Raw genomic sequence first — 18674 nt, forward strand, 5'->3', positions numbered from 1 at the left:
GCAATTGTTATCTGCTGCTGCTCTTTAGCGATTTGTAATTCCTGTCTCTTACTTTTTTAGAGATTTCCTCAAAACCATATTGTTGGTTAAGGGCTTGTAAGTAAGCATTTCACTGTAAGGTCTACTACACCTGTTGTGTTCGGCACATGTGACAAATTCAATTAGATTTGATTTGATTTGTTTTGTGCTAGAGATAATGAATATGAGATTGAAAAGTGGTGTAATTGCCCTTCAAAAGAGAGAAGTGCTTAAAAATATTAAATGAGGAAATTCCAGAAATATTACACTGCTAAAAGAGAGAAGTGATTTCATATTATAAGTGGAGCACATTCATTACAGTTAAATATTACAATTAAGTATCTGTTACTGAAAGATTCTTTAGTTTAAATAATTTAAACCCCAAATAGTTTGTCTCAGTTGTACTTTTTCTGTACTACACACTGCAATTTGAAAGCAGAACCCCATGTGCTTATTCCCTGCCAATCCAAGACAGAAATGTTAGCCATGTTACAGCAAATATAATTTATTGGCATCAAAATGTAAATTCTTCCATAAAAGTGCAATTATTTCCAAACAAATAGTTGTATTGTAAACAGACGAGTCTACAATTCATTATGACAATAATCATGTGCAGTATGTACAGTAGCAGTATACAGGTCAGAATGATAAAACTTCAATGACAAGCCCACATTGGCATCATAGGAACCAATGGATTCATATGAGTACAAAGGAATTACTAAGTGTATTGAGAGGGTTGACCGAGAGGGCCTTTGATGTTGGAGTATAGCATTACCCACGCTGTGCCTTCCCCTGTGTTCTTACATAACTCTATGATTGGTTTGGTAGTAGATAAACTGGAATGTTTGGGTTGGTAGTAGATATGGAACTAAATCATGTACAGTACATTTGACATTAAATAAACAATTCTTAAGCATACAGACACTTCTGTTTTTGCTGCAAAATACACCATGATTCAAATATAGGTGGATTCACAAATAACAAAAATGCATGGAACCACAATAAACCATAAAGATGAATAAATGTATCTTACTGTAAATCAAGCCTGCTTTCTCACACATTGTACATTAATTTAATAATTTAAACATACAAATATAGTAGGTAGTTGTTGTGTAATTGTTAGATTATTTGTTAATATTGTTGCACGGTCGGAACTAGCAGTACAAGTAGCCTACTTTCTCATATTGTACATTAGTTGAATAATTTAAAATATGTTATTGAAATAGGTTTGAGGTACAAGCATCACTGTAGAAAATGTCCCAAATAATAAATACAGCTTTATTATTAAAGCTAAATGGGTAGTGTGGTGTTTAAAAACTTCCCATGCATCGTTGGGACTACAGTATGTTGTCCTCAAGCCAAAATACAGGCAGTTTTATGATAGATGTGTGTGGTACTGCACCTTGTCACCGTTGTTGGTTTCGTTCATTTCAACTTTCAATAAGAAAAATATGATATTTTATTCCCCATCTTGTTATTGGTGTTTTAATAATCAAATAGCCATAGGGAAATTATTGATCCAAATAATTATTGAATACACACACTGTACACTCAGACAAACAAATCAACAGTGAGAGAGCCATCTATTGCTAATAAACAAAGCAAACAGTATTTATCATGTACACATACTGCACACAGGGCTATTTCATTTCCCTGTTATGATATCTAACAGTACATAAGGTATCATGTACACCATACATGCAAATGACCAGGGTACCCATGTCACCCTGAGAAATGGTGTTCCTCTGTGTTGCTGTTCTAATAAATCATGGGATGCATGCTAATGATTTTCACTATTTGTCGTATAGTACAGTTACTTCAACAGTACTGTATGTATGAGAACTGAAAAGAGCAGTTAGAGAGACTATCTTTAATGGCACATTGTGTATGTAGCTGTATTATTTGTGTATATCAATATATTCACTATTCATCACGATCTGATGAGCTATTAGGACATTATCATTACTATTAGTTGAGTATGCATTTTAAAACAGATTAACACCCAATGTAATAGCTAAGGGGTCAACTGACATTTTTGTTTGTCCAGGGATCTCCAGGCCTAATATGGGATACATTATTAGAAAATGTTTGGTTGGCACATTGACACAGAGAAGGTTGTGGGGCTTCACTGACCATGTCTGAACAGGCCTAGTCACCCTGACTGACCCCAACTGGTCCAGATGATTGACAGGGAGGGGTGGTCAGTTCCTTCGGACGTCTGAGTAGACGGTGGATGCAGCATCAGGAAGGCTTATGGGGAAGGTTTTTTCACCTGGGTGTACTGGGAATGGTGGGCCTGGTTGGTGGGTTAGGTCGGCTGACCGGGCCTGTTGTTGACTCTGACCTGAGCGTACTCTGTGGAGGAAATACCCAGGTTCCCCAGCTGAACTGACCCACCATCCCTCTTCTGGAATTGCGTGATGTCAGCATAGTTCAGCTCCTAGGAGGAGAGAGGAGAGACATGTCTTAGTTCAGTCCTGACCATGACCTGACAAGGACAAACTCAGGGCCCTTTTTATACTGCATCACATCTAGAGCTATACGCACCAGTGCAGTGGATAATTACAAACACAGAGTTAGTTCAGTCAACTTTTTTTGGTTATTTCTCGTACAACTTCTTGAGGGCAGGGAACTTGTTACATCCCCTCAAACTGTGTGGTCGTTACTAGCCCTGTATGCCAGGAGTGAAGGTGTGTCACACAGCTAGTGAACCAGTTACCAGACTAGGCCATTATGAGCAGGTTGTCATGTTTCTATTATTATCTTGAAAGAGGTCAGTGTTGTTGATTACGAAGATAGTTCCTCATATCTTTTATATTTCTTTCGGTTGAGTTTTAGAAGAGATTAAATTGCAGCCAAATGGACACATTAGGGCTCATGGCACTTGACAGACATACATTTGTCATTGCTGAGTAGCCAAGGCAACAGTCTGTTGTAAATACTTGACAAGAAAAGTTGTGTGTGCAAGCTCAATATAATATTCTCTTCCTGGATCAAATTCCCTCAGCCTTACAGTAAAAAGGCAATGCATACTACCCCTGCCTGAAAGTGTGATTATCTCTATGATGTGTGGATATATACACGTGGTTTAAATGTCAGACTGTGGCTTAGCAGGAACAATGCCAGGAGATATACTGTAGCTGACCAGGAGCTTGGCTCTGGTGCCATTTAAGCTATTACTGTATATTATCTTATTGTTATTTTAAAACTATTATACTGACCCATCTTCTTCTACATTGTGTGATGAGATATTTATATGTGATGATCATTATAGTCTTATACAACGATAGAATCTACTATTCTGATCATGACAAGACAAGACAAGACAAGATATGATATCGTACATGTCGCCCAGAGTGCAGCTCTTTTTACACAAAATGGCAGTATCAAAGGCAGGTCAGTTAATTATCTGTGCACCTGAATGATGTCAATACTGTAAATAAAGGAAATAAACTCAGAAAAAAAATAAACACTGTCAACTGCGTTTATTTTCCACAGACATGTGACTAACAGAAATTGAATAATTGGTCCTGAACAAAGGGGGGGGGTCAAAATCAAAAGTAAGTCAGTATCAGGTGTGGCCACCAGCTGCATTAACTACTGCAGTGCATCTCCTCCTCATTGCCAGTTCTTGCTGTGAGATGTTACCTCACTCTTCCAACAAATCACCTGCAAGTTACCGGACATTTCTGGGGAATGGCCCTAGCCCTCACCCTCCGATCTAACAGATCCCAGACATGCCTAATGGGATTGAGATCCGGGCTCTTCGCTGGTCATGGCCTTGCAGGAAATCATGCACAGAATGAGCAGTATGGCTGGGGGCATTCTCATGCTGGAGGGCCATGTCAGGATGAGCCTGCAGGAAGGGTACTACATGAGGGAGGAGGATGTCTTCCCTGTAACGGACAGTGTTGAGATAGCCTGCAATGACAAGAAGCTCAGTCCGATGATGCTGTGACACACTACCCCAGACCATGACGGACCCTCCACCTCCAAATCGACCCCGCTCCAGAGTACAAGCTTCGGTGTAACACTCATTACATCGAAGATAAACGCGAATCAGACAATCACCCCTGGTGAGACAAAACCGTGACTCGTCAGTGAAGAGCAGTTTTTGCCAGTCCTTGTCTGGTCCAGCGACAGTGGGTTTGTGGCCATAGACTATGTTTTTTCCCGGTGATGTCTGGTGAGGACATGCCTTATAACAGGCCTACAAGCCCTCAGTCTAGCCTCTCTCAGCCAATTGCGGACAGTCTGAGCACTGATGGAGGGATTGTGCGTTCCTGGTGTAACTCAGGCAGTTGTTGCCATCCTGTACCTGTCCCGCAGGTGTGATGTTCGGATGTACCAACCCTGTGTAGGTGTTGTTACACGTGGTCTGCCACTGTGAGGAATGATCAGCTGTCCATCCTGTCTCCCTGTAGCGCTGTCTTAGGCGTCTCACAGTACAGACATTGAAATGTATTGCCCTGGCCACATCTGCAGCCCTCATGCCTCCTTGCAGCATGCCTAAGGCATGTTCACGCAGATGAGCAGGGACCCTGGGCATCTTTCTTTTTGTGTTTTTCAGAGTCAGTTGAAAGGCCTCTTTAGTGTCCTAGGTTTTCATAACTGTGACCTTAATTGCCTACTGTCTGTACGCTGTTAGTGTCTTAAAACGACTGTTCCACAGGTGCATGTTCATTAATTGATTATGGTTCGTTGAACAAGCATGGGAAACAGTGTTTAAACCCTTTACAATGAAGATATGTGAAGTTATTTGGATTTTCACAAATTATCTATGAAACACAGGGTCCTGAAAAAGGAGTTTATTATACATTGGCATGACATTCATGTGAGTTAAACAAATACCCTATCAAATACCCTATCAAATACCCTATCTAATACCCTATCAAAGCTATGAAAACAGAAAACAATGACAGTTAAATGCATGACATGACAGTGCACAGTACCTGGTTTCCTCCTTTCCCCCCTCCATTAGTAGAGCTTTCACCTGCTGGGATGACACACAAATAGCACTTAGAAATGGGATTGCACTTTACAGTAGAGTAGGTTTCACAAACATGAAGCACTAATCAACATTGACTGCTAATACTCACACCTTCAATCAAAGCATTGCCTTAGATTACAGGCATGATGGTTAGTTCGTGTCTTTTGTGTCTGTAGAAGATTATGATAATCAGGAGCAGGAGCAGAGAGATAGGTTTGTTTTCCCAAATAGACAGAGGAAGTTAAGTATTTACACAGCTGGGAACTAGAGAGATGGAGATCAGTTGAGTATTAGACAAAGTAGAAATATATGTATACCAAAAGTTCATCAAGTTGCCTTTTCTGGAAACAGAAATGTTTGATTCATTCACAAAATGGATGCATGTGATAGCATAGCAAGCACAGCAAGCACAGCAAGCACACACACAACTTATACTTACTGTTGCCAACTGTCCTTCCACCGGAAGTTATTTTCTTGAAGTAGCTAATTGAAAATAAGTAGCAGTCAGTATCTTTGGGAAATTACTATTGTTATGTTCAGGTACACGTATAATTTAGATAATGCAAATGAATGACATTGAACCACCAACAAATCATTTGTTCATAACCTTGACAACTCCAGCCCTAACATCCAACTACAGGAAGGATGAATAATATCCTGTTATGAGAATATAACCTTCACCTTTACTGTAAATCATACTCCACCTCTCTTCTATTCACAGGCCGGAGCAATTCTTAGGTTGTTATCAGTCTATAGTTACCTTTTAGAAATTGTCAAATGCTTTCCTGCAATTGACCTTTCACAGCTCCAATGCCACATTGTTTACGTCTATTTATTTTGAACCCCTCTCATTTTACAGTATAACCAACTACTCCTCAATTCATATCTGATTACAGAAATGTGTGTTTGCTTACATGAAAAGCCATTCCTTGCAAGAAAATCCCTGAACCAATGTATGATAAGACCAAGCCTCTACAAGCCCTGTACTATAATAAATGGTTTTGAGAGAAGTGGTGACAACCAAGGAAGTTGACAAATGAAAACTCAACTAAATAGGGAAATCTCTCTTCTGGTCCTCCAACCTTGGCACTACGTTCCAAGAGTTAAAGTCTGAGTTCAATCTGCCAGTCTCATCATGAGCAAACACCTATTATACTTTCAGCCATGGGTCAGTGAGACACACATTAAGCAAACCTAAAGGGTCAAGGTTTTTTTTTAAAATTATTATTATTATTATTATTTTTTTTTTTTATTATTATTTTTTTTTACCTTTATTTAACCAGGCAAGTCAGTTAAGAACAAATTCTTATTTTCAATGACAGCCTAGGAACAGTGGGTTAACTGCCTGTTCAGGGGCAGAACGACAGATTTGTACCTTGTCAGCTCGGGGATCTGAACTTGCAACCTTTCGGTTACTAGTCCAACGCTCTAACCACTAGGCTACGCTGCCGCCCAAGGTTCAGCTAACTAGTAGGCTGTCCGACTAACTATTTCAAGCATAGAGCTTAAAAGCTAAACCAATATGAAACACCATACAGAGCAAGGATATGTGGGACAAAAAAATTGCTTAGAATAAAATGTAGCTGTTACTTACCCCTTTTTCATAGCTAGCACCACACCTATCACTGTCACTGCAACCACAGCTACTGCACCCAAACTACCACCAACGATGGCACCGACATTCGGTCCACCTTGTGTTGATCCCTTCACTGCAAAGAACAGGGACAGAACCATACAGCGATGAGATTGAGCATATACAGTACACTTTGAATAAGCCATGTTGCCATCTCATCGGGTGAGGAGATCATTTCAAAGCAGCAAACTACATGAAGTTTAAAATCATATTTCTTCACCTTCCAGATTAGGTTGGTGAGTTCACATCTACTGTACATTTAGTACTTAATAAATGCATAATTGTATCAAAGTGTTTTGATACAAAATGTTGCCCTTATGTCTATGTTGCCCTTAACTCAAGGAAATCTTAACTACTTACAGTGGGGCAAAAAAGTATTTAGTCAGCCACCAATTGTGCAAGTTCTCCCACTTAAAAAGATGAGAGAGGCCTGTAATTTTCATCATATGTACACTTCAACTATGACAGACAAAATGAAAAAAAAATCCAGAAAATCACATTGTAGGATTTTTAATGAATTTATTTGCAAATTATGGTGGAAAATAAGTATTTGATCACCTTTTATAAACAAATATATGCAGTTTTACTCAATGAAATCCTCAAACATTGATTTTCGTGCACTGTGAAATTTGCAGTGACGTGGGGAGAAAGAAAAATGCCTTCCCTCTGGCTAAAAACGGATTACAAACAAGCAAGATTTCTGGCTCTCACAGACCTGTAACTTCTTCTTTAAGAGGCTCCTCTGTCCTCCACTCGTTACCTGTATTAATGGCACATGTTTGAACTTATCAGTATAAAAGACACCTGTCCACAACCTCAAACAGTCACACTCCAAACTCCACTATGGCCAAGACCAAAGAGCTGTCAAAGGACACCAGAAACAAAACTGTAGAAATGCACCAGGCTGGGAAGACTGAATCTGCAATAGGTAAGCAGCTTGGTTTGAAGAAATCAACTGTGGGAGCAATTATTAGGAAATGGAAGACATACAAGACCATTGATAATCTCCCACGATCTGGGGCTCCACGCAAGATCTCACCCCGTGAGGTCAAAATGATCACAAGAACGGTGAGCAAAAATCCCAGAACCACACAGGGGGACCTAGTGAATGACCTGCAGAGAGCTGGGACCAAAGTAACAAAGCCTACCATCAGTAACACACTACGCCACCAGGGACTCAAATCCTGCAGTGCCAGACGTGTCCCCCTGCTTAAGCCAGTACATGTCCAGGCCCGTCTGAAGTTTGCTGGAGAGCATTTGGATGATCCAGAAGAATATTGGGAGAATGTCATATGGTCAGATGAAACAAAAATATAACTTTTGTGGAAAAACTCAACTTGTCGTGTTTGGAGGACAAAGAATGCTGAGTTGCATCCAAAGAACACCATACCTACTGTGAAGCATGGGGGTGGAAACATCATGCTTTGGGTCTGTTTTTCTGCAAAGGGACGAGGACGACTGATCCGTGTAAAGGAAAGAATGAATGGGGCCATGTATCGTGAGATTTTGAGTGAAAACCTCCTTCCATCAGCAAGGGCATTGAAGATGAAACATGGCTGGGTCTTTCAGCATGACAATGATCCCAAACACACCGCCCGGGCAACGAAGGAGTGGCTTCGTATGAAGCATTTCAAGGTCCTAGAGTGGCCTAGCCAATCTCCAGATCTCAAAGCCATAGAAAATCTTTGGAGGGAGTTGAAAGTCCATGTTGCCCAGCAACAGCCCCAAAACATCACTGCTCTAGAGGAGATCTGCATGGAGGAATGGGCCAAAATACCAGCAACAGTGTGTGAAAACCTTGTGAAGACTTACAGAAGACGTTTGACCTCTGTCATTGCCAACAAAGGGTATTTAACAAAGTGTTGAGATAAACTTTTGTTATTGACCAAATACTTATTTTCCACCATAATTTGCAAATAAATTAATAAAAAATCCTATAATGTGATTTTTTTTATTTTTTCCCCTCATTTTGTCTGTCATAGTTGAAGTGTACCTATGATGAAAATTACAGGCCTCTCATCTTTTTAAGAACTTGCACAAAGAACTTGCACAATTGGTGGCTGACTAAATACTTTTTTTGCCCCACTGTATAGGTTGTGTCATACTCACAATTAACATTGAGATTGTAAGATGCACTCTCATCGCTGAGAAGGTTGGAGAGATGACACAGGAATATTCCAGAATCTGTTAAATTCAAAGGACTGATAGAAACGGTCTTATTATCCTCAGAGAAGATGATTCTTTCACTAGGAGACAGAGGCTGACCATTCTTCATCCAGTCTCTGTTGCTGATGGAGCCAGAAGCATCACAGGTTAAGGTGACAGAACCCCCTTCGATGATTGGAGGGTTTGGGGAAATTGTGAGTTTAGCACTAGATATTCTTTCTGTGAAAAGGAGTACAGAAATGGTTACTTGAATGAGAAAGGCTACAATAATGTAGTTTATACATTACCCTTGTTTTACTCATAGTGAACAACTCTACAAAAAGCCTGTTTTAGTCTTACATTCTGAAATCAAAACTATGAAATAACTCATATGGAATTCACGTAGTAACCAAAAAAGTGTACTTTAAGACATGTAAGTCAGTAAATGAGGAACATTTCAAGAACTTTGAAAGTTTCTTCAAGTGCAGTTGCAAAAACCATCAAGTGCTTTGAGGAAACTGGCTCTCATGAAGACCGCCACCAGAAAGGAAGACCCAGAGTTACCTCTGCTGCAGAGGATAAGTTCATTGGAGTTAACTGCACCTCAGATTGCAGCCAAAATAAATGCTTCAGAGTTCAAGTAACAGACACATCTCAACCTCAACTGTGTGAGTCAGGCTTTCATGGTCAAATTCCTGCAAAGAAACCACTACTAAAGGATACCAATAAGGAGAAAATACTTGCATGGGCCAAGAAACATGAGCAAAGGACATTAGACCAGTGGAAATCTGTACTTTGGTCTGTTGAGTCCAAATCTGTGATTTTTGGTTCCAACCGCCGTGTCTTTATGAGACGCAGAGTAGGTGAACAGATTATCTCCGCATGTGTGGTTCCCACCGTGAAGCATGGAGGAGGAGGTGCGATGGTGTGGGTTGCTTTACTGGTGACACTGTCTGTGATTTATTTAGAATTCAAGGCACACTTAATCAGCATGGCTACAACAGCAATCTGCAGCGAACCGCCATCCCATCTGGTTTGCGCTTAGTGGGACTATCATTTGTTTTTCTTTACAGGACAATGACCCAAAACACACCTCCAGGCAGTGTAAGGGATATTTGACCAAGGAGAGTGATGGAGTGCTGCATCAGATGACCTGGCCTCCACAATCACTCGACCTGAACCCGTTTGAGATGGGTTGCAATGAGTTGGACAGCAGAGTGAAGGAAAAGCAGCCAACAAGTGCTCAGCATATGTGGGAACTGCTTCAAGACTGTTGGAAAAACATTCCTCATGAAGCTGGTTGAGAGAATGCCAAGAGTGTGCAAAGCTGTCATCAAGGCAAAGGGCATACTTTGAATAATCTCAAATATAAATATTTTTTGGTTACTACATGATTCCATATGTGTTATTTCATAGTGTTGATTTCTTCACTATTATTATATAATGTAAAAAAAAATGTAAAAAGAAAAGAAAATCCTTGAATGAGTAGGTGTTCTAAAACTTTTGACTGGTACTTATTTTATTTTATTCAACCTTTATTTAACCCGGCAAGTCAGTTATGCGACTGTTTCGTGTAAGTACATGTTTCAATATAGTGCATGGCCATCAAATTATCAGCTTTCATTCCCTCACAATGCCTGATTCACGCAATCGACAGAACACTAATTCTTGAGACAACCACAGCAAACTAAAAACCAACTAAATAAACATTGCACATTAGTAAGCACAAAACTCACATTGATGTAACAAAGACCAAATATCAGCTGTGACTTTCCTGTACCAATGAAACCATCAAAGCCAGTCTTTTTTTTTTCTCCAATAACTGTCTATTCCTCTTTCCTACTTACCTAGCCATGAAACAAAATCCCTTTTGTTGTTTACAGTCATTGGAGTTCTCTGGGGTTCCCCAAAAAATGACACACAGGTCTCGCATTGACACATGCATTGGAGCACACTGGCACACAAGGCTAACTTTGCAAAGTGAGATCATGGCCAGGACTGGTGAGTTTTTGGGCACACACTGAATACCCAGCTGTTATTACAACTGGAAATACTTTTCAAAAGATGCATGGTTGAGTTTGGGAAATCTCAGAGCTATTTAAAATGTCAATTGTTGAAGTCTGAAACATTCAGTTCTGGACAGAACCGCTGACACTACCCCACAGAACTACAAACACCGGTAAATACTACAATGTGGATTTTGTGTCACAGCTACCACTTACCCAGCACAGTGATGTCAGAGGGCTCAGATGTCTGGTACCTCAGGGTTCTGGTATTATGGGCCCAGCAGCTGTACCTACCACTCTGACTGGCCTGGATGTTCTCCAGCCTGAGTACTGGTCCCTGATTGGACAGCAGTTCTCCATTCAGAGCCCACTGAAACTGGGCAGGAGGACTGGACTCAGCTGAGCAGGACAGAGTGAGGTCTGACCCTGATCCATACAGTACATCTAGAGGGGTCACCTTCAATGTTATGTTTTCTGGACCATCTGTAATAAATGGTCCATGTCAAACACCTTTGCTAAAAAATAAGGATGACCAAAAGTAATCTACAGTTCTAATACTGTAGACCACATTCATCAATGTCATGAATGTAAAAGTGGATCTATCTAGATCAAGCGTCCTATCACCAAAGGCACACCACAACGGTCTACAAATGTTTATGGTAGTGGAAGATGTTAGAATAGGATGAAGGGAATTTGCATACTAAACAGGAATGTTTTTTTCTATGCCAGAACAAGGGGAGTTATTTTCAAGATGTTTGATGTCTTGTTATTTTTCAGTTGAATTGCCACTATGGGAAGCAAACTCAAGAAATTACAAGATGAAGTACACAGGTAAACAATGTTTACACATACTGTATCTCTTTCCACATGCAGTTCACTTAGAAGGGTAAGACATGCAGGTTAGAGACTCACAGCTGATGGTGAGGGTTATACTCTCATTGTCACTGTTGATGGGGTTGGAGACAATACACCAGAACGGCCCCTGGTCATACCGGGTCACTCTGACTATGGTGAGAGTGCTGTTTCCATCATCAAGCTGAACTCCATCACTGGCTGTGAACTCTGAGCTGCCATTCAGCCAGCGGTAAGAGAGGGAGGAGCCAGAGGAGGAGCAGGACAGACTGACAGAGCTGTTGAACTCCACTAAGTCTATGTTGTTGGCAGTTATTGTCATCTTGGAGACTGGCGCTGTGGGTTAAAAACACAATAACAACTTCCTACTGGCTTAGAAAACAATCTGATCCAAAGCCATAGAGTGTTTGGCCAGATGTTTTACCGCTTGTTCATTTGAATGGAGCACTTGGATCTGTTCCATCCAGAAGAGCTCAACAGTATTGACCAATTGTAACTTGAACCAGCAAATTGCCAGTAACTATTTTAGACATAAAACATCAATAATGCACCTACAATAACTTGCTCACAAGCTAAAAATCACAAATCACAAACTGATTCCCAAGATAGTCTGACTATGCCTTTTGGGTAGTGGCAGTTTGATGCAGGAGCACCTCTTGCTGAAAGCACAGCATTAGTCAAGCACTGCATTTCATGGTTTTGAGAAAGAACATAATTACTGTATAATATGATCCTTATGACATTACGATTGCAATGTGCGACCTGGAATGCACGAACAGTGTGTTTGCCAGGGATAATTTTATAAAATGAGTTGGATTGGAGAGTTTCTAAGATGCTTTAGACACGTTTCCAGAATGAAATGGGCCCTAAGGTTCTACTTAAACACAAAACCATCAAATACCTAAGTAGGTAAAATACACATCCAAAATATGTCTGGAGTATGTAAATGGAGAAATCATATAAAGCTGTATTTTGAGTGGAATGCAACCAAATACAGGTGAGTGAAAATCTCTGGATTTCCTTGGAAGACTTGCTTCTTCTGGAATTGAACAATTATATATTTACTGAAAAAAAGGTACATAGGGAGGAAAAATGTACTGTATTTCAAAATCATTCCTAAAGGATGGTGTGTCAGTATTCTGGTACAGTACAGGTGACACATTTAGGAAAATCCAGCCTTCCTTGTAAAGATAATATAAGGCTTACTGTAATTAGAATTCAAGGTATAGTGTGTGGAGTGTACCGCTGATGTAAAACCAAATTGGTATTGTCAGAGAATGACTCCAGCAACACAAAGTACTCACCATATACCCTCAATGTAGTAGACCCTTCCTTTGGTCCAAGTCCAGCTGCTATTATAGAGACTACATATTCTCCCGTGTCACTCAGGACTAGATTCCTGAGTTCCAGAGATCCAGTAGTAGAGTTCAGAGTGATTCTTCCTACATATCCAGTGCCTATATCGTCATCCACGTTGCCCCCACTGGTTATTACATTAGTACCATTAGCTGTCCAGACTACTACCCTAAATGGTGTGTTTGGTGGATTAACGATTGTGAATATCACATTGTGTGTAACCTCCCCGACCATGGATTCTGCTGGTAACAAACCGTTTCCATAACACAACCCTGGAGAGACAAGCATAGGTTTGAGTAACAATGATTTACTGAATTATCCACTATTTCAACTCTATGGCATACCAACTCAAGTAGTAGTCCATGTGTTTGTATTGTTTTGTAGGTTGATAACACAATTACACTATACATATCTTAAATTCCAACATTCAGTATATAAATGTAAATAAAAACTACTAATTAAAATATTTTTAATGAATGTAAGCAGCACATTACTCAATACTGTGTATACATTTCACAGTACAAATGTGCCATCTACAAAAATCAATAAATTATATTGGTCTTACCTACAACATGAAAACATAGTGAAAGGTAAAAGTTAAAGGGTCGAGAATCCATTCGAACCATTAGACAGATGCATGTATAGTAGCTACTGTGTACGCTTTAGTTTGGTGAACACACCCAGTTGAAAAACTCTTCTTTTTGCCCTGGAAGCCACCTCCCAGACAATCCAGCCTCAGAGGCTGCACAATAAAACTCCACCCTCTTGCTCCTACCAATGAAATTAAACCTACTCCAGAAAGTAAATTGCAGCTGCTCGGTTCAGCACATACACAGAGTGTACAAAACGTTAGGAACACCTTCATAATATTGAGTTGCGATTCATCGGGCTGTACACAGAGGGACACATGACTGGCGAGAAAAGTAAATGTTTGTGAATTGCCCCAGATCTACTAGATTTAATCAACCTAGCAACACATACAGTATAATAGGCAAGATAAGGAGAGAGAAGATGCCCACTACAGGTTCACAATGGTGGATATAGGTGCATACGGCCAAGACAGCTATGACAGAGTGTTTCAAAATAGTTATTTTGGGTCCAAACTGCTGAAAAAGACCCTTGATTTATCACTGCCTGCTGTCCTGACAGGTACCACAGCAGCAAGTCCTCATGTTTTAATGGGAGATGCAGCTTTCCCTCTACATGATAGCCTCATGCGCCCTTATCCAGGTAGACTATATCCACAAAAGTATGTAGACACCCTTCAAATGAATGGTTTTGCTATTTCAGCCACACCCGTAGCTGACAAGTGTATAAAATTGAGCACACCGCCATGCAATCTCCATAGACAAACATAGAGAGGCCTTGCTGAATAGCTCAGTGACTTTCAACGTGGCACTGTCATAGGATGCCACCTTTCCAACAAGTAAATCCGTCAAATGTTTGCCCTGCTTGAGCTGCCCTGGACAACTGTAAGTCCTGTTATTGTGAAGCTGAACCGTGTAGGAGCAACAAATGCATAGTAGCAACTGTAAACTTTGGTGGAGGAGAAATAATGGTCTGTTTTTCATTGTTTGGGCTATGCCTCTTAGTTCCAGTGAAGGGAAATCTTAAGCAAATGCATACAATGCCATTCGAGATAATTCTGTGCTTCCAACTTTGTGTCAACAGTTTGGGGAAGGCCCTTTCCTGTTTCAGCATAACAATGCCCCCGTGCACAAAGCGAGGTCAATACTGTGGAAGGACCACCAGAGGGCAGGCTGGGCTCACGGATAGTAGCCCAACAAGGCATGGGAGACAAGGTAACCAGAGTCAATTAAGCACAGCTGACGGAACTAATGACATATTCTCCTTCCACTATAAGAGAGAGTATGGAACCAGCAGAGGGGGAAACTATCTCCGGAAGATGGCCACCGAGAGAGAGGAGCTATCCATGAAGAACCACTAAGACGGTGACAATCCCGTGACTTTTGTTGTAGTTTAAAGATAATCATATTGTGTTCCTGTTTCATCTGGAGAAGAAGATGTATGTTGTTCCTTGGGAGATTTTCATTGATTATGTTGAAGTGTTTGTGTTGACCAAATGCCCTCAATAGAGAACTGTGTTCAGTGAAAAAAACCTACTCCTGACTCGTTTATTCCATCTTCCCACTTTAGAGTGACGCCCAATTACTTGGTCCGCTCACAATACAGAAAGGGTTTTTTGAGATTTGTGTGGAAGAACTTGACAGGCCTGCACAGAGCTCTGACCTCAACCCCATCGAACACCTTTGGGGTGAATTGGAACACCAAATGCGAGCCAGGCCTAATTGCGGAACATCATTGCCCGACCTCACTAATACTCTTGTGGCCGAATGGAAGCAAGACCCCGGAGCTTTGTTACAACATCTAGTGGAAAGCCTTCCCAAAAGAGTGGAGGCTGTTATAGCAGCAAAGGGTGGACCAACTACATATTGATGCCCATGATTTTGGAATGAGATGTTTGACAAACACCACATACTTTTGATCATGTAGTGTATTTATGAGTATTATAAATATTTTGGGAACAGTAGTAAGTCTTCTGAACAAACATGTAGATAACAAAAGTGTCCATGGAATAAAATGAAAGTGTCTGACTCCTGAGATGTCTGAACAACAACATAACAAGTTGGTCATTTCGCCCCAACCCCCAGTCCCCTCAGTCCCAGTTATTCGGTCCATGTCCACTTCTTAATAACCTCTCTAGACTAGATGGGACGCTACCGTCCCACCTGACCAACATCCAGTGAAAGTGCAGAATGCCAAATTCAAACTACAGAATTCTTGAAAATACACATGCAATATGTCAAAATAAAGCGTAACTTCTTGTTAATACAGCCACCGGGTCAGATTTCAAAAAGGCTTTACAGTGAAAGCAAACCATGCGATTATCTGAGGACAGCACCCCATCAAACAAACGCATGACAATCACATTTCAACCTGCCAGGCGTGACACAAAACTCAGAAATAACTATATAATTCATGCCTTACCTTTGAAGATCTTCTTCTTTTGGCACTCCAAAATGTCCCATAAACATCACAAATGGTCCTTTTGTTCGATAGTGTTCTTCTAATATCCATAAAAACTAAGTTTAGCTGGCGTGCATCAGTCAATAATCCACTCAGTTTCCCTCCGTCAAAATGCATACAAAATTAATCCCAAACGTTACTAATAAACTTTTCCAAACAAGTCAAACAACATTTACCGGAGATAAACAACAAAGAACGCACATTCCTCCACACGCTTGGAATCACTAAAGCCAAAATGGGAGTCACCTAGAAAAACTACAATTTCCAGGTCATTTTTCTAAAAAACAGCCTGAAACTATTTCTAAAGACATCTAGTGGAAGCCCTAGGAACTGCGACTTGGGCTTATAATTCAAGTTCAAGCCATTGAAAACAGTGGTAAGCAGAAAACAAAAATTGGGGGGTTGGTTTGTCCTATGGGTTTCGCCTGCCATATCAGTTCTGTTATACTCAGACATAATTTTAACAGTTTTAGAAAGAATCTATATTTACCAAATACATGCATATCCTAGCTTCTGGGCCTGAGAAACAGGCAGAGAATCAGGTAGTTTCGGATGTGAAAATACTGCCCCCTACCCCAAAGAGGTTTTAAAGTCATACACATACACAACTTATGCAGCTTATGATCGAATTCCTCCTGAGGTTTTGGCGAGAGTTCATCAAGGAAATCAGCTATTGGTGCCAGGACACCTCGGGGACAAGCTAGTTGCTCGGCGCATGACGTTTTCCAGATCTTAAGCTACAGTACCAGTCAAAAGGACCTATCTGCCTGTCTTCTGATCATGGAGGTAACATCACTGGATCAATCCTCTACAGTGGGGAGAACAAGCAGTTGATACACTGCCGATTTTGCAGGTTTTCCTACTTACAAAGCAGGAAGAGGTCTGTAATTTTTATCATAGGTACACTTCTACTGTGAGAGACGGAATCTAAAACAAAAATCCAGAAAATCACATTGTATGATTTTTAAGTAATTCATTTGCATTTCATTGCATGACATAAGTATTTGATCACCTACCAACCAGTAAGAATTCCAGCTCTCACAGACCTGTTAGTTTTTCTTTAAGAAGCCCTCCTGTTCTCCACTCATTACCTGTATTAACTGTACCTGTTTGAACTCGTTACCTGTATAAAAGACACCTGTCCACACACTCAATCAAACAGACTCCAACCTCTCCACAATGGCCAAGACCAGGGAGCTGTGTAAGGACATCAGGGGTAAAATTGTAGGCCTGCACAAGGCTGGGATGGGCTACAGGACAATAGACAAGCAGCTTGGTGAGAAGGCAACAACTGTTGGCGCAATTATTTGAAAATGGAGGAAGTTCAACATGACGGTCAATCACCCTCAGTCTGGGGCTCCACGCAAGATCTCACCTCGTGGGGCACCAATGATCATGAGAAAGGGGAGGGATCAGCCCAGAACTACATGGCAGGACCTGGTCAATGACCTGAAGAGAGCTGGGACCACAGTCTCAAAGAATACCATTAGTAACACACTACGCCGTCATGGATTAAAATCCTGCAGCGCACGCAAGGTCCCCCTGCTCAAGCCAGCGCATTTCCAGGCCCGTCTGAAGTTTGCCAATGACCATCTGGATGATCCAGAGGAGGAATGGGAGAAGGTCATGTGGTCTGATGAGACAAAAATAGAGCTTTTTGGTCTAAACTCCACTCGCCGTGTTTGGAGGAAGAAGAAGGATGAGTACAACCCCAAGAACACCATCCCAACCGTGAAGCATGGAGGTGGAAACATCATTCTTTGGGGATGCTTTTCTGCAAAGGGGACAGGACAACTGCACCATATTGAGGGGAGGATGGATGGGGCCATGTATCGCGAGATCTTGGCCAACAACCTCCTTCCCCACGTAAGAGCATTGAAGTGGCTGGGTCTTCCAGCATGACAACGACCCGAAACACACAGCCAGGGCAACTAAGGAGTGGCTCCGTAAGAAGCATCTCAAGGTCCTGGAGTGGCCTAGCCAGTCTCCAGATCTGAACCCAATAGAAAATCTTTGGAGGGAGCTGAAAGTCCGTATTGCCCAGCGACAGAACCTGAAGGATCTGGAGAAGGTCTGTATGGAGGAGTGGGCCAAAATCCCTGCTGCAGTGTGTGCAAACCTGGTCAAGAACTACAAGAAACATATGATCTCTGTAATTGCAAACAAAGGTTTCTGTACCAAATATTAAGTTTTGCTTTTCTGTAAGTAGGAAAACCTGCAAAATCGGCAGTGTATCAAATACTTGTTCTCCCCACTGTATATGTTATCAAGGGGGAAGGTTCCGGTTGGAGCGAGCGGTCGCATTCGCACTTCGCTCTGCAGGTTGTATAACTTTTTCATTACATTTCATTATAGTACAACGGTTGATTTGTCTAATCTTAGCAATTCTTCTTAGCTAGCTACATAGCCGTCCTTGTATCAGAGATAATTGCATAATTATCGTATTTCGTCGCCCTAACGTAGCCTTCACTGCTATTCGCCCAGGAGCTAGCTAACGCTAGCTAACGCACACAGATTAGCATCACTGTAGTGCTATTCACTCAACTGTACGACTTGATTAGTTCAGTGTTAGCTAGCTACATAGCTGTCTTTGTTTCCAAGATAATTGTGTAGTTTAGTGTGTGTA

The 18674-nt window shown here is 41.1% G+C and overlaps 1 protein-coding gene across 5 annotated transcripts; it reads right to left on the reverse strand.

Moving 5' to 3' along the window:
* Nucleotides 1–507: 507 nt before the first annotated feature.
* LOC118364626 (carcinoembryonic antigen-related cell adhesion molecule 5-like) lies at nucleotides 508–13721 on the reverse strand. Of its 5 annotated transcripts, XR_008088105.1 has the most exons (10): nucleotides 13566–13721; nucleotides 12949–13272; nucleotides 11705–11980; nucleotides 11009–11275; nucleotides 8751–9026; nucleotides 6603–6717; nucleotides 5448–5491; nucleotides 5118–5272; nucleotides 4971–5011; nucleotides 2372–2458 (listed from the first exon to the last, which is right to left on the reverse strand). XR_008088105.1 is itself a non-coding variant. In XM_035746329.2 (9 exons), the coding sequence occupies exons 1-9, from the start codon at nucleotides 13624–13626 to the stop codon at nucleotides 2327–2329; spliced, it is 1461 nt and encodes a 486-aa protein (XP_035602222.1). In that variant the 5' UTR covers nucleotides 13627–13721; the 3' UTR covers nucleotides 508–2326. The 5 variants fall into 5 exon arrangements, 4 of the variants coding, with proteins under 4 accessions (XP_035602222.1, XP_035602221.1, XP_035602220.1 ...); XM_035746329.2 differs by lacking the exon at nucleotides 5118–5272 and having other exon boundaries at nucleotides 508–2458; nucleotides 4971–5014; nucleotides 11087–11275; XM_035746328.2 differs by lacking the exon at nucleotides 5118–5272 and having other exon boundaries at nucleotides 508–2458.
* Nucleotides 13722–18674: the final 4953 nt, after the last annotated feature.

The sequence above is a fragment of the Oncorhynchus keta genome, chromosome 31 (genome assembly GCF_023373465.1).
Source record: "Oncorhynchus keta strain PuntledgeMale-10-30-2019 chromosome 31, Oket_V2, whole genome shotgun sequence".
NCBI classification, from domain to species: domain Eukaryota; kingdom Metazoa; phylum Chordata; class Actinopteri; order Salmoniformes; family Salmonidae; genus Oncorhynchus; species Oncorhynchus keta.